We start from the raw sequence: 24,892 nt of genomic DNA on the forward strand, positions 1-24,892 counted from the left end.
ATAATGTAGTGCGTGTAGTATCTCCATAGTATATACCAAAATGTAATCATACTGTACTGCATAATGACAAATATGTGTGTATATTCGTAGATCATATCATATCTGTTTTGCAAAATGTTTTTGTGATAACAATTTCCAGGTGTGAGGGTTCATGTAATCCAAAAACAAATTAAAGAGATCCTAGACTGTCGCAATGTTTTACGTTGTATCCATTTAATGTGTGCGTGTCAATTTCTTCAAGTAATTTACCAATTTGTAAGTCTGTACAGTCGTGTCACGTATATTACATAAATCCTAGAAAGCGTTTTCATTCACGTGGCTCATTCGAATTAGGCAATTGCAAATATGAACAACTGTTAGCGCGAACGTTCGCGCGTAGATATTACAGAGCTTAGGACGCAGGCGTTCTTGGCAATGCTGGATTGGCTGCGATTATCGATGACGTTGATTAAGCTGGTGTAAATTTAGGTAAATATTCGAAATACCACATGTATTCTAGGAAGCTATGGAATACAGAGATGCCTCTTACGGTTAGGCATCGCTTCGAATGATAGTTGGGCAAAATTATAAATTTTTGGCGTTCCGAGTAAAGCGAAGGCCTTCGAAAGCGCGCATGCGCACTTAGAGAGATATGAAGATGCGACGTTGCCAAGTATCGCGTAACCGGACGTGCCTGACCCTAGAACGACGGGTAGGGGTACATTGTGATGGAGCGGCGAGGTATCCGTTGTAGGTTTGAGGTTGACGTTGAGCGTCCGAGGGCATCAATTCGTAGAGAAGTATTATTCGACGTCAACTGGATATCAGATACTCAACGGGCTTCTGGCCGTCTTTATAACTGTGGCGAGTAACGGTGAGTTCAAATACGTATACTCGAAATTCGACATAATTTGTAGGGATTCATTCAGAAAGGGATCCTACTTTCTCTAATTGAAAGCTAAGAACGCTTGATTGTTTTAAAGCATGATGGGTGAGGAAAATATCTAATTTATTTCGGATCACGTCGTTCCAAACAAGCGAGTAGTTAAACTCTAATCGAGCCGCTGACATACTTCGATGATTTCGATACAAGCAATGCATTTTGCACTATTTACATGTATCGATCGGAAGCGTGAAGTAAGGCGCCAAAAGCGGTTCAAATTTTGAATCTTACAAATATTCGATTCCTCGCAGGGAGAAGCGTGAGAAATGGTGATAAAGAAAATCTGTTGCATCGGAGCTGGGTACGTTGGTGGGCCCACCTGCAGCGTAATTGCCTTGAAATGTTCCGACATCACCGTAACGGTTGTCGATAAAAGCAAGGAGAGAATAGCGCAGTGGAATTCGGAAAAACTGCCGATTTACGAGCCCGGTCTTGACGAGGTAGTCGGAAAATGCCGGGGGAAGAATCTCTTTTTTTCGACAGATATCGAGACGGCGATAAAGGAGGCAGATTTGATATTCATTTCCGTCAATACGCCCACGAAAACGTTCGGCAATGGGAGAGGCAGAGCCGCTGATTTGAAGTACGTCGAGAGCGCAGCTCGAATGATTGCAGAAATCGCAACTGGCGACAAAATAGTTGTAGAAAAGAGTACGGTACCAGTCCGCGCTGCTGAGAGTATTTTAAATATTCTCAGGGCGAATCACAGGCCAGGTGTGTCGTATCAGGTAATTTTTATGCTCATTCTTAAATATAACAATAACGATTCTAGCACTGCGAACGATATATTCGCTATATCTGTGTAAGAGATAACGTCCTGCACGCATAATTGATTACATACTTCAATTCTTTCACAACTTTACCACGTTTTCAATGTCAGACTTCCTACTGTATGTTCTTACTTATTGAAATATCATACCACAGGAGGTAAAGTTCTATAATTTGATAATTTCACTGCATTTAGATTCTCTCAAATCCAGAATTCCTGGCGGAGGGAACAGCCATCGACGACCTGGTGAATGCCGATCGAGTGTTGATCGGAGGTGAGAATTCGCCCGAAGGTCGCGAAGCGATAGAAGAACTTTGCAAGGTCTACGAGCGCTGGATACCCAGAGCAAATATCTTGACAACAAATACTTGGAGTTCAGAATTGTCGAAACTGGTTGGTAAAGTTGCGATAACTTCACAATAGCACGTAATCCGTCACATTTTTGTGATTGAACAGCTGTGGTCGTAGTGGAATCGATTTGTTTAATCCGCGTATATCTACGCAACTGATATCTGCTTCAACGAACTTGAAAACATTCCAATTAACAGTATATAGACAGATGTATGCGAACATTTTCTAACGTATACAGTATGCACGTACTCGTTGTCTCGGTTACGTTTCTTCTATGCTTTTTTTTAAATTCAGAATGCCACTCTCGATGCGTTCACTGCAATATACTCAAACGACCTTCAGCCCGTTCTAAGTTACAGCTGGAGTTGGCTAACTTTCAATTTATCGTTCTATAGGCGGCAAATGCATTCCTGGCCCAACGAATTTCTAGTATTAATTCGCTTTCCGCCGTATGCGAAGCGACAGGTGCGGACGTCTCCGAGGTCGCACGGGCCGTTGGCTGGGATTCGCGAATAGGATCGAAATTCCTGCAGGCATCGGTTGGATTCGGAGGTTCCTGTTTCCAGAAAGACATTTTGAACCTAGTATATATTTGCGAGTGTCTTAATCTTCCCGAGGTAGCGGCGTACTGGCAGCAAGTCATAGACATGAACGAGTACCAGAAGTCTCGGTTTTCCGCCAAAGTTATCGAGTCACTCTTCAACACCGTTACCGACAAACAGATCGCCATGCTCGGCTTCGCATTTAAGAAGAATACCGGGGATACCAGGGAGTCACCCGCCATCCACGTCGCCAAGACGTTACTCGACGAGGGAGCGAAGCTCCACATATACGATCCGAAGGTGACGAAATAATAATCGAGAAATACCTTTCGAATTTTAGTTATCTGGTAAATTCAACGTGTACTTTAAATCGGCTGAAAGCATTGATTATCTCCGGCGTTGATGTGCAGGTAGAGGAGTCCCAAATAATGGAGGATTTGACTCATCCGAGTGTCACCGATGACCCTGAGAACATCAAGAAGCACGTCAGTATCTACATGGACGCGTATTCTGCGACGAAGGACACTCACGCAATTGTGCTTTGCACCGAGTGGGATGAGTTTATGGTAACTATCGGTATTCGTGACGTAGCATTGCATTGGCGCCAATGTGGATGTACTTATACGTATAATACATAAGCCAACTCTGACTGGCGATTAATCAACTGGACGAAATTACGTTACAGGCTTTGGACTATGAAAAAATTTACGCCGGAATGATGAAGCCAGCGTACATATTCGATGGGCGGAAGATACTGGACCACAACGCCTTGCAAAAAATCGGTTTTATCGTTCAAACTATTGGCAAAAAGTTGGCGAGAACGGCTGTCTCCAGATCTTGGGCCAGTCAAAGTCAGATGTAAATTGCGACGAGATATTTACTATGGAATTTGACTGCAGGCTTTTCAATCATGAAGAGCTTGCTGAAAAAATTTGGTGCTTTACGTAGTTTTGACTCAATCGCCGAAACTTCACGAGATGTAACAACAGTGCGGAGAAGCACTTTTCCAAAAATTTACGTGATTCACGGGGCGGGTGGGGGGGGGGGGGGGGGGCTGGGAGTTACATATTGTGACAGCTTTGAACTAGAACTCGAACGAGGGATCTACTGGTATATTATTTTTACGGCCAGTATTTATATTATTTAGGTCCAATATTCCGATTGAATGATACTTTTACTAAATAAGTTTATGTTCCTCTTAAGTTATGCCGATAGACTAGTCGTTGTGTCTGGTTCATTTTATCACTTCCGGCAGTAATAAACTGCAGTCGTCGGTAATATATTCGTACGTGGGTAGGTAAGTGATATTCCGATCAGAAGTATTAATGGAAACTGCATTTACCAATTACTGGAAAATTCAGAAAGCAATAATTATAAAATAAATATGTATAGGAGGTGAATTTTCTATTAAAAAAGGACGATTACAAAATGATGGGATGTCGAATAATTAAGTCTTACTACTTATATCTTCGAATTCAATAAATTATTATAGGAATACACAATGATCGTTGAAATGGTGCTACAAATATTGTAAATTATACGAATAATTGATACTGCATGATATATAGATATGATATACGCGAGTATAATACATCATAGTTGGATATAAAAGCTGCCGCGTTTTTAGTCTATATATTGTTTACAAATGGAATATATGAAATATATTTGATAAACAACTACGTCAATCACGCGTTGCAGTTTTTCATAATATCCTTAATTGTTTCTAGAAATGCACCGAGGTAACATAAAACCTGTATCTGCATATGAATACTGCATCGTTGAACCAGCAATTTACGATAGTTAACAAGAATTGCAAAACCGTTTTCGATTTTTCTGAAGACAGCATCAACCTCGTTAAATACATACCGAATACTTGAGGCATATCTATTATCTACGTCAATCATACTGTCGTCACAGCTGCGCTGTGACATGAATTAGCTGCAATAAATATACCAAATTTTTGATGGTATATTACTATAATTTCCCTTTGTTGGTGAAGTTTTTATTCCAAACATATGGATTATTTAGCGGCGATACCTTACTGTTATTATGCTACCACAGATTTCGTACACGAATACAGATAATTATGGGCTCTTCTGGGAATAAGCAATTTGTCGGTACCTTGACCAGTCGGCACTGTTCACAGCTGTATCGGTATCTTTCCCTGATTCGTCCAAGTAAAAAAAAAAAAAAGACACTGAGATAAAATAAGAGAGGATGCATACGAAATCATGCAAATTTTCGAATATCACCGCAAGAATAGAACCGCAAGACTCCAACGAAATCCACGGTCTTCTTTGTATGTCTGGTAACACTAGTACGCAGGTGGGGGTGGACCGCTCGGCGATGATGATTTTGTCGTTCATAGTTTGGCCGTTGAGGGCGTTGATGTCGAAGAGTGTTGTTTCGAATACAAGCGTGTGTTATGGAGCTTGGGATTATTTGCCACTTTTAGTGTCTAGAACTCAACTTTTCTCATTTCTGGGATCATACGCGGTCTCACGTTTCGGAGCAAGGCAAGATTTCGGCGTTTTTGTTACATCGATCCAAGATTGGGACGCACACCGCCGAATAGGTGGCGACTTGCGTGGCCTTAGACAAAACTACCATTTTGGACCAGCCAAGCAGTCCGCCCCCACCAGAAAAAGAAGTTCGAGTCGAGGCCACTCTTTGAGCCGCAGACATCGTGCCGACGAGCGTGTCATGGCGTCGTGTCACACAACCGCTTAACACTTGCACGACAGGTTTACCTCGGATGTGAAAATCATAAGTAAACTCGGTTGAAATACGCCCGACAAAAGATAACCGGTGGGTCGATGAACATGAGGGATAAACGCAGCTGGCCTCGTGCGAAAGGGATCATCGTCGTAACAATATCGAAGGTGACTTAATGCGGACTTGATATATACTATACGCTTGCAAACTAGGCTGGGCCTATTTTGCAGAAAATGGCTGCGAACTGTTCGCAAAAACGAGTGATTAACAATTTCACGTAACCTGTGTAGTATCGGAACGCCGAGGAGGACAGGAACGACGACCGGCGTCACGATGATGACCGAAATGTGAACAAGTGTTGTACTATTAACGGAGCGAGAAGGGCGATGACAGTGTGTTAAGTGGTGCATTATTGTGATTTAGCGATGATGAAAAGTGTTACGGCGTGCAAGACGACGGCTCTGCTGGTTGCGCTGGTGCTCGCGTGTTTACTTCAAACATGCCTCGTGAATGGTACGTGAACGATTTCGTCATTCCTTAATATTTTTTTTCCGTGTACTCTTGAGAATCACCCTCGACGATTTAGGCGGATCAAGGGAGAAGAACAAACCGACGAACGTCGATTTAATGGCCAACTTGGCCATACATATCACTCGTCCGTTGTCCGACCCTTCGTGAATGTCCCCCCCTGCCTCTCTCTCTCTCCTCTCTCCTCTCTCCTCTCTCGCCTTCTCTCTGTCTTTCTCTCCCTCTCCCTCGCTCTGTTTACACGGCAACTCTACCGAATTAAATCAATATTGCGCAAAAAGCATCATCTGCTTTATCTTGATGTACGCTATACAGGTTTTATTGCTCGATTTTCATTCTTGTCAACGATTAATATCAATAAACAAGCAGAGCAGCAAACACGATTACCCCACACTACTCCGAATCAACTCGACCGGGTGATATGTATAAATATGTATGTACAAGTACATAGATATTACACGATCCCACTGTGTCAGCTAACCCTGCACATCGCATCGCTGCAGCAGCAATATACATATATGTATATATATATATATATGCAATTGCACTCGTACGTCAATTACATGACACGGTCCAATTTGTCGTGTCAGCTCTCTATCCTCTGGGGCGCTCTTTGCTTTTTAATCTCATATACATACTGTTAATCTCTCCGCTACCCTGCGATCAAAACGTGTTTAGAGTAGTTTGGAGAAGTATTTAAGGTATTCGCGGGCCAACGCTGGCCGGATCTAATTGTAAGACAAAGAGAAACCAATCAATCTAAAGTATGACCGAATTATTTTTCAGTTGTTTCGAGATGCGGCACCGACGAATCACGCGAAGAATAGCTCTGCTTACCCAGATTCGCCGATCTCTTGTCGAACAGACAACGAAGAAAAATAATGGAAAATAAAATCTCAAATGTTTCGCGTCCCTCGGGGGAGAGTTCAAGGGTTTTTCGTGGATTCGTACAGATTTATGTTGCATGTGTCGAAACGTGTCACAAGTACACGACGGATCACGATGATACTCCGCCTACATTGCACGTGGTTTTCGTTTTCGCCGAGTTCAAGCATCGCAAACGCGTCTCGCATGCCTCGCAGGAATAATGGATGTAATCCGCGTCGTCGTCAGTGTCGTCACAATTCCATGGTAATGCGAAGCATCCATCTTACGGGCTGGTTCCATCCAGGTATGCGCCGAATCCTGTGCATGAGCGTTTCCTCGGGCTGATTGAGTGAGGTGGGGCCCCTTTGTAATAAGTTGGCGGTGCGAGGTCGGAATGGGTAAAAGAGTAGTTTGGACCGAGAGAGTTGAATAAAGAGAGAGGGGGACCGAATGTAGGCGTGCGCTAATGACGTGAATTAAACTCGTTTTGTTAAGTCGTTATGGCATGCTTCGCGAGTTGCCCCAGGCAGCGGGGCCAAGACAAATAATCTACCGGGTGATATTCTCGACCCGAATAGAACATGTAACAGTCGATGTCCCACCGCGATAACATTTTTTTTTTCTCCGCCTCTCCGATCCCCGACAAGGCAAGGAACTGCGGCCTGCAAGGACCGCCAAGGTGCGTCCCTCCGTGTTGAGAGAGGGGAGCGGCATGTCCGTGTGCTGTGCACCCATGTGCCTCCATGTGCCTCGTCGACTGCAGGGTGCAGCGGCTCACAATCAGGGGGCTTTACGAGGATCGAAACGTGCCAAGTTGAACCCGCGTTCGTTCGTTCGTTCGTTCGTCCGTTCGTTACTCTTCCATCGAAGGAGAATAGGAAACTCGACATGTCTCGTTATGACTCGGTGGTAACAACGACGAGACACACGCACACCTGATTGGTTGGGTGAGCCTGACTACCCGATAAAGACGTGTAAGGCTATTAGCTACTGCACTTTGTATACCTACTCTCATCGCATCATCGGCTCCGTTCAAATCGCGCAGGATGGTCACAGTGGGGTTATCGACGTGTTTTGACCCGCTGGAGAACCGTCGCACCTGCCGTCGTTCAAATAATATACCTACCAGCCGTCTTGCAGCGCGGCAGACTCCCGAGCTCACATTGTCGAGATCTGTAAGAACTAAACTGGTTAGCCGGAAATGACGTGGAGAATCGCTTATGTTAGATCTCTCGCATTAGCTGAGGCACACCACCGCACCGGCGGTCCGTTCCTCCTTCTCCTCCTTCTCCTCCTTCTCCTCCCCCTCTTGTCGTGCCGGCACGGTGAACGGACAAAGGTGTAGAACCTTGAAAGAGACGTGCACAAACGGGTAGCGAGGTAATAACTAGCACTTAGTATTGCAAATAATTTAACATCGATACCTGCACACGTATTCTTAGTATGAAATTCTGTGCACGCGAGTCTACCAAAAAATACACATGCGTGGCTTACATGTATGCGTCTATGTAGGTATATGCTCCTTTAGTCAAATTGACGACGTGTGTGGGTGGTGAACGAAGGTTAACTGCAGCAGCAAGGTTGACTTGAACCGGCGGCCGCGGCCGCAACTATGACACGCCGTAAATGCATAACAATTGTTTGCCTTTATCAACCGCGGTCTAAGATAGGAGGTAGCAGGTATCGCACGATCAACTTTCGAATTCTATATAAGATTTTTCTTATTCCTATTTTTAAATCTCCACGCAGTTAATCACGCCACCTGTTTATTTCGCTGTCGAGGTAGCAAAGGGCGCTTGCTCTACTTTTCGGAAGGTCCTCTACTCCTTTTTCCATAATAACATATTGTTGTATAGTATAGGCACACGCAACAAGTAATAAAGCCTAGCGTACGTATACCTAAACACATGCGTATCTGATATGAGTGTCATCATGTGTAACACGCTGTTTGTACGGTTTATCTCGCTGCGAAAGACGAAGACAGGATACGAGGAGGGAATCATGTCACGTAATACTTGCTGGACTGGAGATAACTTTATCCACTTGAAGTGGATTGTGTTACAAAGTTACAAAATGCACTTTTCTCGTTGAGGAGGTGGCGGAAGCAGTAGAAGGGAACGGGTGGTGGTGACAAGGAGTCTTTTTCTCCTTCTTCTTCTTCTTCTTCTTTTGTAGTTGTTTGTTCGCAGTACTGGCATTACGAAAGCCCAGCGAACGAACTGTTGGCTCCATGCACGTCTGTCGCCGCCAGGTGAAATTGAACAGCCATGTAATACGGATCGGAAGAGAAGAAGGAGCACAAGATATTGTATAATCTCACGGAGGAAGCTTAAGAAATTAAGTCACGCGAGCAGCAGGCAGCTAGCGATAATGTGTCTTAATGCAAATGAATTCAATTATTCACTCCGTGGTACAGCGGTAACGAGAGAGTTTACATATACGTATACTTACTCGCATGGCCGTTGTTTAATTAATTTTATAATATACTCGTTGCTCGTTTACACCATACGGCACGTCGAAACCGTATCGTTTTCTTCTTCGCTCTCTTCCTTCCGATCAAATTGTTACATACGGTTATCGGATATTATCGTATACTTTAACTGTAATTTCTTACTTCTTTCTTCTTTTCTTACTCTTTCTTCACTTCCATGTATATATAACGCTTCGATAACCATCGTCCATATACCGCTGTCAGCTGTGGTATAAGTTATAGCTCTGTAGGTACATACGTATCCAATCCCCCCCCCCCTGCCCCGGCTTGTTACACCTCGTGCAAGTGAACACATGATGGGTTAAGAAATGGAAACGGTTGCCAGCTCAGCACGTCAATCCGTATTACAGGCACTCGGGTAACCTTAGACCGAGGAGTAGGTATAAGGTTCGTGTGTACAACGTACGATTTATCCAAGGACAAGTCCGAAGGATGTGGGTATAGGACGCCGCTGCAAGTAACGTAAACGTATGCAATATATAACGTATAATATCTCTGTGCTCGCAACGCCTTCAAGCGGGCCTCGATTCTTACGACCAACGTCTTATCTCTAAAATGCATATATCGGTATATGCGTTTAATTATACACACGTACATTCACGTACCCAAATTACCTACACCGTATGTTACATACGTGTACATCTGCCCGTAATACAAAGTATATGCGGATACGTGCGTGAACAGAAGATGTAAATACACGGGGAATGAATTGTACGATAGTGTCGTCGTTTCCTGTCGATGTTTCGCAAATTTCAATTCGCCTCTGAATGTTTCGGTCTTTTATCGCCAAGTCTCGATGACTCATTAGGAGTCTTGTTGTTGACAAGTGGTTACGAAAACACTCGACTCTTAGAGATAATAAGGTTTTATCACCGAGACTTTCGTTCGCAGTACATACACTGTGTAGAACACTTTCCAGTTATGTATGTACGTAGCCGCCGCGATGTAGCACTTGGCATCGGAATTCCTAAAAATTATTGATCACTGAAATGTATAATTGTGATAATCGAATTTTGTATTATTCAGGATTACTGCATACTAACGACTGATCGAACCTTCATCAACAATCCACGTATCCGAGAGTAGTTGATTTCTGTACCATATTTTCTAGACTCCTAAATCGGGGCTCGACGTCTACACCAACCATTGCAGAGGATTTCTCCATGTAATATTGAGCTTTTGGCATTCTTCGGAAGATGTATAATATTTATTGAGATTGATTGATCAGGCTACGCATTTAAGATCGCTGATGTGTATTATAGTGCCGTCGTGCAACAAGATATTGAATCACGAAACGTGAGACAATTTTTCACCAAACTAGACACAAGTTTTTGACGAAAATTATATTGGTGCAACAGCGAGCGTGGATTTCCACCTGGACCCTATCGTCCCGAACCACTCGGCGATAGGTTTTCGTTACAACCTAAAGGCTGTGGAAGGAGTCGCAAGTCGTAAAGCACGCGTGGATAAGGTGGTTGGCTGCCGGATGGATGGATGGATGGATGGATCGTACGGATGCTATGCGTGCGGACACGTGTGCATGCAGTCGGTAGAAAACAGGAGGCTCGCCGCAGTGGCTTGTCTCTGCGGCTGCTGCGCCCCTCCCGCCGTTGACGACTTTCATTCCTCGAGTCATACAAACAAAATGCGAAGGAAAAAAGTCTAGAGCCGGGCTCTCGAGGCGAATGATACCTACTATTTACTGACCTGACGACTACGTTGCACTACGGCTACACTGCGGAGCTGCAGACGACACACGTACAGAGCGGAGCTGCGCGGCTGCGGAGGGAAGTAGTTGAGACTAGACTAGACGATCCTATTATTAGGTGCGTCCGGAGATATAGGCGTCGACGAGACGAGGACGACGGATGTTCGCCTCGGCTTGCGGAAGTTCTAAACCAGTTCTGTTATTTCGAGAAGACGTCTCGTGCCGTCCCATGGCACGTAATGCATGCTCCGCCGCGACGTAGCTAACGATAAGAGAGAGGAGGCCGCAACCCCAAATTTTTATTCTCAGTTCTTCCTTTCATCCTTGAAACGCTCACGTAGCACCTGCGGCAAATGTGTCGCTGGTTGTTTTATCGAAGAGGTTGAGGTTAGTAACGTTGTCGTAACGAAACATTGGGGAAAAATCACTATATTCTTGATTTACAATGATTTTTAAGGAACTAAGATTTAGAAATATAAGAGTGTGTTTTGCTTTTTTACGGTTTAAGGAAGGGTGAGGCGAAGTGGACACCTTAAAAATTTTGATTTCTTAAACAATTTGTGGGCAAAGAGGGATCCCTGAAATTTTTTCAATAACAAGGGATAAAATTAACCATCTGAACTTTTCATTAAATATGAATTATTTGAAAATCTTTATTCTGATATTGGGTATTATTTTCTTAAGAGGCTCACTTTGTAATGCAATATCCGAGGGGTGATGCACTCTGGCATCATGATTTTTTGAAATTAAAATAAGTTAGATTAAGTCGAGTTACGTATATAAAGTGGCATAAGCGTTGATCTCCGAGAATCAGAGTACCACGTCGTATAAGGTGAAACGTTGTCTCAATGATTTCGAAATGCGTCGTCCCCCGGAAATAAAGCTCTAATAATCTTTTTTCTCAGCATGAATTGTTACGACGACGTTACTAAATAACTTCAATATGATTTTACTCGAACCTTTCCTTGTTCCACGTAAACTCCATTATTGTTCCCGCTCGTTTCTATATCCGATCTCTCTTTTTTTTATATGAATACTTTATTCGTGTTACATGTACGACCCAAACTGCAGTGCATGGAATATGTAACACATTTTAATGCGAGAATCGAAAAACTGAAGTATTCATAAAAGGCAATAAAAGGATATACTTTAGAATTTTTTAAATATATTTTCTATGTAATGCCATTCTGCAGACGAGCCTGATGCCGTATTGACTTTGTTTTTTTTTTCTATTCTTTCAGGTCTGAAGTGCCACTGCGACTACTGCAAAGATACGAATTACACGTGCGAGACAGACGGGTACTGCTTTGCAAGTACAAGTCTAGAAAATGGCGTGAAAACGTATGCCTACAGGTAACGCATCGAAGCAATTCAATTGCTTCAATCTTATTATACATTGAATTTTATATTAATTTTCTATACCGTAAATTAACGATTTGAAAACTTCTGAGATTATGACATAGCAATAGTGTGTTAAGAATCTATAAATATGATATAATGTATAATTGTAGCCATGCGACGTTTGCCATACATAATATTATACCATAGCACGGCCGTAACGACGTGTCAATGAAATGTGAAAAAAGAAAGAAAACAAAAGCAAGCATGGAATTGATCATGAACTCCGTCGCACTTGATTACTATTAGTACACGATTTACAGTTATTGTTTAATAATTATAGATTAATCGCGTGTATATCTATGCACACTGATAGGGTGTGTCACGGAAAGACAACGGAGCCATCTAGCTACGGTGTTTTTTTTTGTTTTTTTTTTCTCATTCCTTAGTCAATGAGTGCTGGTGGCAATTTGGGATGATGCGTATGTATGTATGTGCACTCGGAAAGATTGAATTTGACTTGCACGTAATAGAGGTGTCGGTAAAAATTTTCCCAAATCGTGCGTATATACCCACAAAATTGTAAAAATTGAGATAACACTTGATGAAATCGAATTGTAAAGTAAAGTAGGGGTAAATTGTTATTAATCCAAAATACTTAATACAGGAAACGGACGAGATTAATGTCAAAAATGTGAGGAACAATCGGGTAAAACAAGTCCAGATTGCAGGATGTTGAACAAAGTTCTTTTCGTATTTCTTTAAAAAGTATCTAACAAGAAAAGACGTATACTCACGGAGAGGCTAATGTGTCACTGAAAACTCTGCGTTCAAATCTTCGGGTATTTTGGTAACTTCTTTGGCCGTCTCAAGGGAATGGCGAGAACCTTAAAGAAGGTCCGACGAGGATAGATTGACCGCAACGAACGAATTGACAATGGTGAGAATAATATTTACGACAAGTTTCGACGACTGGATGGAGCAGCGCCTTGGAGGTGCGAAAGCATCGTCCGGTAATAAACGATTCAAAGGCAGCGTTTCTGTAACAATGACAAATCAGCCTCTTGTTGTTATATGTATAAATACGTCTAGTTACCTAATTTGCAGCTACATTCAATCATCATAGACGTAACTTTGAAAGTTTGCAGATAATCTTTAGCTATAAACTTACCTATGAAATACCTTCGTACATAAATTCAACCTCTCCGAGTGTGTTATACATACCTAGGCCAGCGGTGTAAGATGCCTCTCATCGCCGATGTAATTCGCGTTGCTTTTTTTACGTCTATTAGGCGGCCATTAATTATTTATCATCATAAATCTACTCCTGCTCTTGATTTACAGTCCGTCTACAAAGAATAGCTTGGGGTTGAACGGAGGATGGGAGATATTCGGGGAACGAATAGGAGATAGGGAAATAGTTATATCGATAGAAAGAAAAGAAAGAAAGAAAAAAACGACAAAGGAAAACGAACGGAAAATTAAGTTCAATTACCCGTGAGAGGAAACGTGAACGGATCTTATTCACGGAAACCGTACAAAGTTGGCGAACTTGTTGGTTATACGTGGCAGACGGGGGTGGGTGGAGGTTGGGGGTAGCCAAATTAAAGCGAATAAAAACCAGTCCTCATTCGATCGAGTTTAAAAATATTCATCTTATTTTAGTTTGAAAAAGAACACGCTGTGATAATAAATTGCGCGCGATGGGTGGTTTAAATACTTACCTTTATTTATGTTTTCGAAATTGAAAGTTTTTGCAATTGGCGGCAAGACGATATTACAACATCAAAGGTGTTGAACCTCTTTTTTACTGCAATCATATTAATACTCGAGTCCAACGAGTCAACCGAACGACGTGTACCAGAAATTATTTTATTTTTTTTATGCAAATTCAGACGCTTTTGCGCTCCCGCGTGTCCTCCTTCATTTCTCATATCTATAGCGTACTGTATACTGTATACTGTATACTGTATACTGTATACTGTATACGTACGACGCGTTACGTTACCACATGGTGCACACTGAAGCAATTTCGAGACCTTCGGAACATCGCCGTCGGCCCGACCCATCTGTAAGTAGGTGGTAGGTGTTCATACCGTGGCTAATCGAAATTTGACGTGATATCCACTCGAAGTCGCGGCATTAAAAGTCGTCTGCATTTCGCCCCTCACACGAATGATTGATATTGATTGAACACCGCCCCAATTTCGTTTGCAGTTTCTTCCACCGGGATTAATAAATTCAATTGAAGCTCGCTTTGGCTCGGCTTGCAGAAATTAATTTCACGTTCAGTAGGTATGTAGTGAGAATTGTCTGACAATGAGAAGAAGCTGTTTTGTAAATCGTTCGGACGTTAATATATAATAGCATTGGTATTACGGACTGTACATCTGTGGGCGAACCAACAACGACATAATTATTTATCCTAGTTTCCAATCACCTGCCCAACCACCGCACCGTTTATATTATACATTGTACACCGTGTGCCAAGGTATTTCCACTGACTGTGTCTTGTATTTGCCGATTACTATATCTCTATGTATCTAAATTCAACAAAAATGTGCCAAAGAAGACCGCAATATCAGAATAAAGGTCGAAATGGTACAGATCACCGAAAAGGCGATTCCTATATAATACATATACAAATTAACATACCTATGTAAGACAGCTTCATAGCGAAGGCCTCCGATTTCACCTTCGATTGAGCTATAGTATAATTCCACGTAATAGATTCAGAGTTGGATAATACCATAAAAAAGCGTTGGTGAACGCAAAGAAAAACAAAAAAATAAAATGAAATTCAAAAATTCTCATACAAATTGTTCGAGAAATTAGCAAAAAATTGATATTACACGAGAGAGCAAGAACAGCTACAATCGGTGCAAATACGGCTAACGGACGGCTAATTATGGCGGGAAATGATCATTACAAGTTACACACGTGCCTATATAGAATAATAACGGATCATTGAGGTTGAGAGATTGTATAATATAATATTGCATCGCGAGCAGAAGTGAGTGAGGCGAGTATAGTAGTGTAAATAACGATTGAATATAATCCCGTAAGGTGCCTCGATCAGGGAAAATGGTATCCGCCAGAGGAACCCGTTTACTGCTCCAAACGAAGGAGAAACAATGAGGCAGTAATATGCTGCAAAACTGATAACTGCAATGCGAATTTAGTTCCGGTTATCTCACCGACCGACGCGCCAAAAATTCCCTCAGGTATTATATTGGATTAGCCATTCAGTGTGCGGCATTTGCGATCAATAATACATTTACCATCTAACCAAATAGACACATAAATAAATAATATATTTTTACGCAGCAGATTCTTGAATAACAACCATATAATAATATATATTTTCATATTAACTGCACCTATATTATTATACATATATATTTCGTAACTTTTATGTAGTCGTTTTCGTTTTACCATTATTACTTTTATCAGTTCTTCTCTATACATTTTTTTTTCTCTCTCAGTTATATGACGTATTCATGATTTTTTTCTGCCAATTATTTATTTATTTTTTTTCTTCTACTTGTCACTGTGTTTCTTTAATTTTTTTTTCATTTCTCTCTTTGCGCCTCTGAGTCTAACGTTATTCCGCTTGTCGTATCACCTCGGTGTGTTGCACCGGTGATTTCCATCAAACCGCACATATATGATAATCAAATTATCTCTGGAAAATTTGAGTCAAGTTGGATATCGCATATCTGTAATCACCATTGCAACACGTCGTTGGGTTATACATGCAATTCCAAGATATCTTGCAGAGTTATATATATATTGGTCAGATTTGCTCTGATTAGTTTTTACAATCTTTCAATCATTTCTTCATTTTCTTTTCTATTGTGAAATTAACATTTACACCATAATACACCTATAATACCTATATATTCTAAACCGAGCACGCGCATCATCTCCAAGACTTCGTACTGGCTACCCCCCAACCGTTACGTTCGTTAATTCAGGTGTTATTTTACTTGGTGTTTCGTTGCACGTTGTTTTGGTTTCCTTTTTTTTCTGTTTTTTTTTTTTTTTTGTTTGCGTTTTGCTGACATTCTTATTCTCCTAGATTGATTATTAGCAAATATTTTGTGTTAATTTTACGCGCGTGAAATACTGGCCGTGGTTAGAGATCTACTGCATCAATAATAATTACGAATATTAGTCTTTACGACTATCTATCTATAGCAACTCGAGAAAAAGAGACACCGATTACGTGCATACGTAGGTACATAGTATATGTGTGAGAAAAGGAAAAACGGCAGGACATGGTAACAATGGTATCGATGGTATCGATGGTATAACATACACACAATAATGATAGTGATCACGATATGCTTCACCGAGATGATGATCCTACTGTTGCGCGAGCAACGGGTTTGCTGCAGGCAAGTCCATGCAGTCGAAGAACTTCGTCGTAAGTACTTGTGTGCAGTGAAGTTGTTGAAACGGGGTCACAGCCCCCTTCGATTTTGCCCCCTGCGGATACTCTTGTCTTGTTGTTGGTATAAATAATGTGTAACAAGCCCGCAACATCTTCGACCCCTTGTCTGCGTTGTATAGAATGATTATACATCTGCAACGTATTTACATACCGATGATCATGCATTATAGGTGACAGGAGGCGTAGGCTGTACACACGTAGACACACGCGCATATATTTATATATACCTATTTGTGTCTGTGTCTCTGTGGGTGTATGTATATATATAATATCCTAGGCTAGCAAAGATAATGAAAAACATTCGAACGATGTATTCCATTTAAATTGAAAATGGCGTTGAAGGTGCGTGCAAAAACAGCTACCCTCGCAGCAAGCCGAACCGCGGATCTTCTGCTTTACCAGCAACACAATTAACACGACCTTCGTCATCGAGTGCTGCTCCAAGGATTTTTGCAATCGCGGCCGACGACCGCAGCTCCATCCCACACCCCCGCCAGGTACAGTTTCCTTCTTACGACGGAGTTTTTTCACGGAAAGAGTGACGAAACTAAACGGAGGTCGCTTGGTACTCTTACGCTCTGCACCAAATACTCGACAAATAAATCTATTCGGCAATTATTCTTTTTTTTTATTAGTAGAAGATATTCAAACGAATCGCGCCGCCTTTTGTCATATTCGCTCGCCAAGTCATTATTACACGCTGCCAATGAATCGGAATCAATGTCATCTACAGTTTTTCTACAAGCATAATGATGGTTACTGATCCATCTCCTCTCCCTCGGCTTCTGGGGACATACCCTGTCGGATACGGCGGGTGTAGAGAGTAATCATTATCATCATCATTATCATTATCATTATCATTATCATTATCGTCATTACCATTATATCGCAAGCTTAGTCCTCGAGGTACGCGGCTGCATCCAGCTTCTCAGGCATACCTATAACGAATTCCTGTGCACAGCATTCGCCCATTCCGGAGCATCGTGAAACTTGTTATACTTCCTGACAGTCGGCAATCCGGCTCGGGAAGCCAACATCCGTGCAGAACTAAGCTGGAACGTGTTTCGTCATTAGGGATAGAGTCGTCGGTTCAGATCTGCTTGCTTACGAGCCATCCGATAGTCGCGTCCATTGACCGTTGTACTTGGCAAGTATGTACCTACATTGTAACTGTTTTCGCGCAAAAAAGCTCATGCAGACCCTTTCCCGCGATATTGTCACAGCTATGCATGATTTCAGTATTATCATCGCCTACATACGTAGTAAATAATGTCACACGACGGCCTCGCCACCTCCGTAAGTTTCGAATACTCCCTCGTAAGTACATTGCCAGTTTCGATATATCTCTTCGGTCTCCGCATTCTTCAGCGGGACGCCGAAGTCCTCGTGTAATTAGAGGGCCTGGAATACGGTGCTAGCATGAAATTCTCTCTTCCTTACGTGATTTATTTACTCATACACACGTATACAATATGCATTATATATTTATACTTACCATATTTACATCATCTCTGACACCATTGCATATAATGGCTACCCCTAATTGTCGTACATGAGGCATTCCACCCCAAACCGACTTTACGTCTCACCCTCACCAACGGCAATTTTCTTTATTTTTATGAGTATGGTCTGGAGTGCGCAATAAAATTATCGTTCATCAAGTTTTAGATTTTTTGAACCACGGGCTTGATTTTTACTACTCCCAATAATACAAAAGCCAACAAATTTTTCAACCAATAGTCTAATCGATTGGTTTCAAATTTTTCTCACGATTTCTTTGTCCAAGACATAAAATTTTCACACCGACATGGACGTAGGGAAACTTTTGGTTTTGGATCTATAGGCGAAACAAGTATAATTAAAAAGTGAAAAGGACCGAATTAAATATGAATCAGTATTTTTTTCAAATTTATATTCAATTCGATTTTTCTCATCTTTCAATTACTCGTTTCGTCTGTACCTTCTGAGCTAAAAATTCGCCCACTTCCATCTTTGTCACTTTTTCTTTTTTTTTTCTTTGTACAGTCTACACCGTACTTGAAAATAAATTAAAAAATCGCCGATCCTGGGGGTCATACGTAGATTGGTTTGGTGTGGAATGCCGCATATACAAAGTAACACCCATTTATATACATTCACAACACACACGCAATGAGTTTTTTGTTTCTTCACTGCAAATTCTATACACGTATATTTTTTATGTTTCAAACACACACCTATCGTATCGTAGCAAACCCAAGTGAAGTCGATTCTGACTACCCTGATATTACAATAACGAATCAGAAATAATGAGGTTGGCGTCACTGGCGTCTAACGTTCGCCGATTAGACGACGCACACGGGCATCGACTCGTCAGAGGCTGCTGGTGCCAACCTAATTTCTGACTTGCAAACTCAAACAAGCGAGGGTGAGAATCGACCTCACTTAGATGTACGTATTTACACTTATATTCATACTTGCAGATTTGGTGGGCAACTTTCTAAGCGTTTATATCATACATGTTACAGTAGCCTACCTATATTTTACATATTCTTGGCGTGTATTAAAAACATTTCCGAAGTAACCCCTGGTATGTAACGTATCTACCTGCAGATAAAAGCGCAGGCTGCAGAGAAGCATCCACAAGGTCCTTGGACGAGGGGATTTTCCAAGGCAGTCCCTTAATGTCCGTGAAAAATTTTCATTTCCCTTTTATTGCTGTCGCAATTCATCTGTTAGATTACATAAATTCTTTGTACAATCATGGAAGCTCTCTGCAGCCGGCCGTAACCCGCGGGATGATGTACAATCCTTACTTTCTTCTTCACTATTCTTGGCTTTCTCTACGCATGCCATAGCTGTCGCACACATAGAAAATATTTATACAGTACACCCGTAGGTATGCCTGTATGCAATATTGCATCATACTATTATACAGTATATATATACATATGATGTCGATTCTTATTCGTCATCGGCTCGCTGCGTGCTCGCGTATGGACGATACACATACCTACATATGTCATACGCACGTCAGCTGGTAGACAGAACAATCTGTGGAAGAAAGAAGACGTAAGAATAATCATCACGTCTTTGAACCTTCGTAAGCATACCGTAATAGTAGGTACTTACACATACATATGGAAGCGCCTCTCGCTCCTGCACTTTTCTCTAATATGGTATCTACGTACAAAAAAATGCCCCATGCGGGGCTCTACGGAATTATTCCGATGAATATCAACTACCGATGGGATCACCGAAGGACACGTAGTGTCTGTCTGCTGCGTCTATTATTCACCGTTTGCGAAACGATCGTGTATGCCTAACTATACTCTCATGTAATCATTACACTTTGTATCGGTATACTTATTATTTAATGGTCGCACCTTCTCAGGGACATCAAATATACCACACTCTCCTCTACTATTTATAAACTTGATAATAATACTATACCTGTTTGATTATTGCGTTATTCAATTGAAGACTATATATATAAGCCATCATGCATACTCCGTGCTCGAAGGAACTTCGTAATATTGATACATCCCCAAAAGATACATCGACAACGCTAACTAAATTTTTTATGACTTTATTTACGCGGAATTAGTACAATTTTTGCTACGGAAACACATATACGGTTTTTATATCGTCTTTATGATTATAGTTATCTTGCCAAAATATGTTTCTTGGACAACCGTATGTTCAGTAATCCTTACATATATCTTATATCTTATTCAACGGTGATAACTTTCACCTTATTGTTGTAACATTCACTGAAAGTGAGAAAAAATTAGAATTATAACTAAACAAATGATTAAGAATTATATGCTCGTTGAATAAATACGCAGTAGCAACGCAAATAATGAATTTAAAATTGGGAATATACATTTTCTTCCATGTCCTACGTCAGGGCATATAAAATATACTGACAATAAATGGATGAGATAATTTTTTACTTCGTACTGATTTTTTTTTCACGCTTCGACCTTGCGCGTATACCTATAATACAAGAATCCTTCGAATCCACTGCAAACTGGTATTCATAGTCAGTTTTAATTTTCAGGGAGGCTTGAAATCAAGGCGATCAATATATGACTGCCCTTTAAGACCGGCTTGAGAATAAGAATTGACTATAAATACCATGTATGGTCTTCAATTGGGTTTCGCCAACGTTTGTAACATAATCTTCTGACGCTAATTCTCTGATGTTATTTTTCAGTGTAACTCCTCAGTACATATACATATATTATTCCTCGCCCTGTAGTCGCACACTTATATTACATCTCTCTACCTATTCTATATATGTATCTAATACCAACGTCGGCACCTTTCCTTCTTGTTCCTTCACTTTTCTCTGTGACTATACTTAAAGAGAGGAGTTTCTTCTTTTCTCCGGTACAAGCAAATCATACACGTACACCATACCCAACAAGACTTACATTGTTCATAGGTACACGGGTATACCTATAGGTTACATGTCGGTTGCTCCCATCTTTTCGACGGTCATGCAATATATTACAGAGTTATTTATATCCGTGATCGGGAGATCGTAAATATTTATTGTTCACCACGTCGCGTTTATCGTCCTTTACATGCACACGTCGTCAATATCTTTTCTCAGAGCTCGATAACTGTTTTTTTTTTTTTTCTTTTTCTTGTTTTTTGTTTTTTTCCTAACTTACGTAACGTAGTTGCCGATCGCTCCTCTGTTCATAGCCTGGCTGTAAATTCATTATACATTCTCGGTATGGCAATGTATAATGGCTACCAAATTTTGACTTTGTCACACACGCAAGCATTTACTTCTTCTCCTTCGATCTGCAATTGATCAAGTGTGATATTTGGGTTATATGACGTAGTTAAAGTTCCGCCGGCGTACATTCTAATGCTACATTTTCACGCGGGTGGTAGAAAAAGACGATGGAGAATAATTCATCTTTCAAAATCGTGGGTACAAGCTGTAATTTCAACTTCGTCGCTACGTACAATCCAACACAAATATACACGGAGATATCACTCGAGAAACACTGAACACACCGAGAGAATAGAAGAGAAAATAAGAAAAGGAGGAAAGTTGCGCGCGTTCGCCCCCACGTATAGCTGTGAACTTGATGACTCTTAGTGGAAAAAAGAATGGAAAAAAATTATTCTCGATTTGTCAATATTTCGATGGAAATCGCTCCACGCAGCTAGTTTTCACCGCACGAATGTCGTTAGACACTTACTGTTGTCACAGCTGTAACGCATTAGGCCACTTGCATACATACTAGATTTGCAATTTTGCAGCATTGCGCGTGGGCGATCGCGGCTTCGATGGAACGACTTCGGTGAGGGAAGTAAAAAGTTGGGAAACAGTAAAGTGGAAGGAGTATTGTTGTGGAACTGTTGGCAGGTGTTACAATAAGACAATTATCTTCCCGGACCCGAAGTACCCGATTTGGTGTAATTCGGCGAACGATGGTGTCTCCGTAGTATTCTGCTGCAACGACGCGGACTTCTGCAACCTCAATGTCAAGCCCTCTTTTCCCCCTGAGCCAAAAACATCCTCGACATACGTCACTAGCACCCCTCTCAATGGAGGTATCTACGAACTCCGAACAATTTTTTTTCTTTCACCGCGACCCGATCACCGGGCGCAACAACGTATACATATTATAATAATACAACCTATTATTTATATAACGACACTTTCGCTGCGGAGGTTGTCTCTTTATCTCTTCGATCAATTCTCTTCACATGATTCTGCTTTTTATTTCTACTTCTACTTTATGTTCTCGTTGTTTCGATATCAGTATCTCTTTCAACATTCATGGGTCTCCCCTCCCCCCCCCCCCCCATAACTCTCATATTTTTATAAAATAGATTATTTGAATTTTTCATTTCGTTCGTTTAAACTTCTTTCAAGTATTCCTTCTTTTCCTCCTTTATCGCGTGTCGTCCTATATCGACAATCGTGCAGTATTGTAGCGGTCACTCGAGGTCGGTTAGCCATTTTTATTTTTTGGGGGCCAGAAAGAAACCGCGCCCCAAATTTCCCGATACCATTATGGATTCGTTTGAATAGCACTTAATCTTTTGTATTCCAAGGCCTCGAGTCTCGGTATCTTGACGTTGAAACGAACTAATAAGTACAGTATAAATTTCCAACTGTTTCACGCTTGATCGTGTTCTAAGATATAAGCCAGGCTTATCTACTTATACGTATATCTCGGAATTTATTTGCTTACCGTCAAGCTCATTACACCTCATCTTGCCATTCTTCGCGTAACGTCATTTTCATTTTCTGGCAAGTTGTAACAAGTTTTTACCTCCTTCAAGCGATGACTCGGTCTTGACTTCCTCGACGTGATGTATCTCTGAATTATATTACAGCTGCGCGTCGTATCGGCACTCGGCAGTCGGCCGTGAACGACGCGTGCTCGCGGCTATTGGCAAAGGCAATTGACGGTCGAAAAATTTTTAACGGTGACCTCGATCGCTGCTTTTATTATCACAATCGGAAGCCAATATATGTCCTCGCGTCAGAGTAAATACACGATAATGCGAGTTGGCTCAATGTGTCTTGGCGTGGGATAGGTTATATACGAATCGACAGGCCGTGCAGACAACTCGCTCTTCGCGCCCGGAATACTTAAAATATAAACAAGTTCTTCTCTCGATAAAATTCGAATTTCATACAAAGCAAAGAAGAAGAAAAAGAAGAAGAAGAAATAGTGAATAAAGTTAATGCTTGGATGCATGATTATATCATTTACAGTAGATTTGGCAATTATATATTTCTAATTGGGGAAACCCTGTCGCGCAATGAGACAACTTTCGTGGCGCTGGTGTCACATCGTGTTATAATAAAAGGGAAGAAAAAATGAATAAACAATGAATGGAAATACCCACTTGGTAACCAATTGCAAAGCTTAATTGTGTCGTTATGGGACTCTGAATTTTATTCTCTCTTTCCCCCATACTACGTCTACCATACGTGTATGCACATGTATATTCATTTATGTATGTACGTGCGTATATCCATGTAATATGCATATACACACTTCACTGTATATCCATATATCTATACCTTGCTATCTCTGTATTCGTTCTTGTTTCCGTTTCTGTCTCCTCTTCTGCATCGTTGTAACAGTCGGTGTAATCCTAATTGGCCTTTCTCGGGCTTCTCATGCAGACTTCCATACGTGCAGCCGGAGTGAATTTTTCGACCGAGGAGTAACTTGCCACCGATATGTTATATATATGTATACCTACACGTACGCACTTAGGTAGAAGCAGCACTGATGACAATGAAGAGATATTCGTTGGTTTAATTACATGCCTTATAACTGACGGATCGAAGAATGACGCACTGCCTTGCTGTACACGATTAAGGAAAGGTATCCTATGCATTCATGACTGTTTATCGGTTTATATTTTTTCACAATTCCTTTATCAAATTCTTTTCTACATTTCGCTGCTGTAAATATTCCACAAAGTGTTGCGTATATCCTGACCCAGTATCGTGTATTATTGCACAGATCCGCTGACCGGATGACCGCGTTCAATTGTCTCTGAATAAAAAATACACAATTAAAAAAAGAAAAAAATTAAATTGGGACAACAATCAGATGGACCCTAAGGACGCGTAACTTTGTTCGTGCTAAATTAGTATGACATACATATGCGGACAGTTCATCTTGGGTGGACATCGATTTCTTCTCCCTCACGATTTCTTTCGTTCGTTATAGTTTTGCTACGACCTCGTACATCATTATTTTCATCCTACGCGAGTTGTTGACCGAGCTGAATCACCGCAGCAACTGCTTCGATAAGTTATTTTTCCTACATTCGAAACACAAGCAGTGAATATTTGTTGAAGTTGATACGGCAACAAACGGAATATAACTTGTTGCTTCACACTATTTGTAGGGGAGGCGTGATAAATGATAAGCAACAGCCACCGAATATACACACTCGCATACATCGTACATGAAAATTTTCATTCTGGAATTCACATCGTGCGGTAGTTTTCATACCACACACGTTTTTCACGCTTAGTATATAAAACGTTGCAATCGGCAGACAACGCGTCTTTCTCGTTCTCTGTCCGGAGAGATAAGATAACAAAAAGTTTCTATTGCAATTTTTGCCACAGTTTGTTTTTGAACACTTACAAGCTCACCGAAGGCGTGAAAATTCGGCGTGATTAGTTCCCATCTCATGGCTCAATGTGTAGATAATTAT

General features: G+C 41.2%; 2 protein-coding genes across 5 annotated transcripts in view; both read left to right on the forward strand.

The window, feature by feature from the left end:
• The first annotated feature begins 694 nt into the window (after positions 1 to 694).
• LOC124405103 (UDP-glucose 6-dehydrogenase) lies at positions 695 to 3,617 on the forward strand. Its single transcript, XM_046879721.1, has 6 exons — positions 695 to 853; positions 1,174 to 1,650; positions 1,887 to 2,084; positions 2,438 to 2,884; positions 2,995 to 3,150; positions 3,270 to 3,617. Exons 2-6 carry the CDS (start codon positions 1,189 to 1,191, stop codon positions 3,444 to 3,446), a joined length of 1,440 nt encoding a protein of 479 aa, XP_046735677.1. The 5' UTR covers positions 695 to 853; positions 1,174 to 1,188; the 3' UTR covers positions 3,447 to 3,617.
• Positions 3,618 to 5,265: 1,648 nt separating this feature from the next.
• Positions 5,266 to 24,892, forward strand: part of LOC124405101 (TGF-beta receptor type-1) — a 29,320-nt gene continuing 9,693 nt past the window's right edge. For 2 of the 4 annotated variants that reach the window (XM_046879714.1, XM_046879715.1), the window contains exons 1-3: positions 5,266 to 5,812; positions 12,135 to 12,246; positions 22,059 to 22,246. In XM_046879714.1, coding sequence (XP_046735670.1) covers positions 5,725 to 5,812; positions 12,135 to 12,246; positions 22,059 to 22,246 — 388 coding nt within the window. In that variant the 5' untranslated portion in view covers positions 5,266 to 5,724. Of the gene's footprint in view, positions 5,813 to 12,134; positions 12,247 to 15,297; positions 15,456 to 17,029; positions 17,185 to 22,058; positions 22,247 to 24,892 lie in introns of all 4 variants that reach the window. The other 2 variants (XM_046879716.1, XM_046879717.1) reach the window with 2 other exon arrangements.

Source organism: Diprion similis, chromosome 4, assembly GCF_021155765.1.
Source record: "Diprion similis isolate iyDipSimi1 chromosome 4, iyDipSimi1.1, whole genome shotgun sequence".
Lineage (NCBI taxonomy): Eukaryota > Metazoa > Arthropoda > Insecta > Hymenoptera > Diprionidae > Diprion > Diprion similis.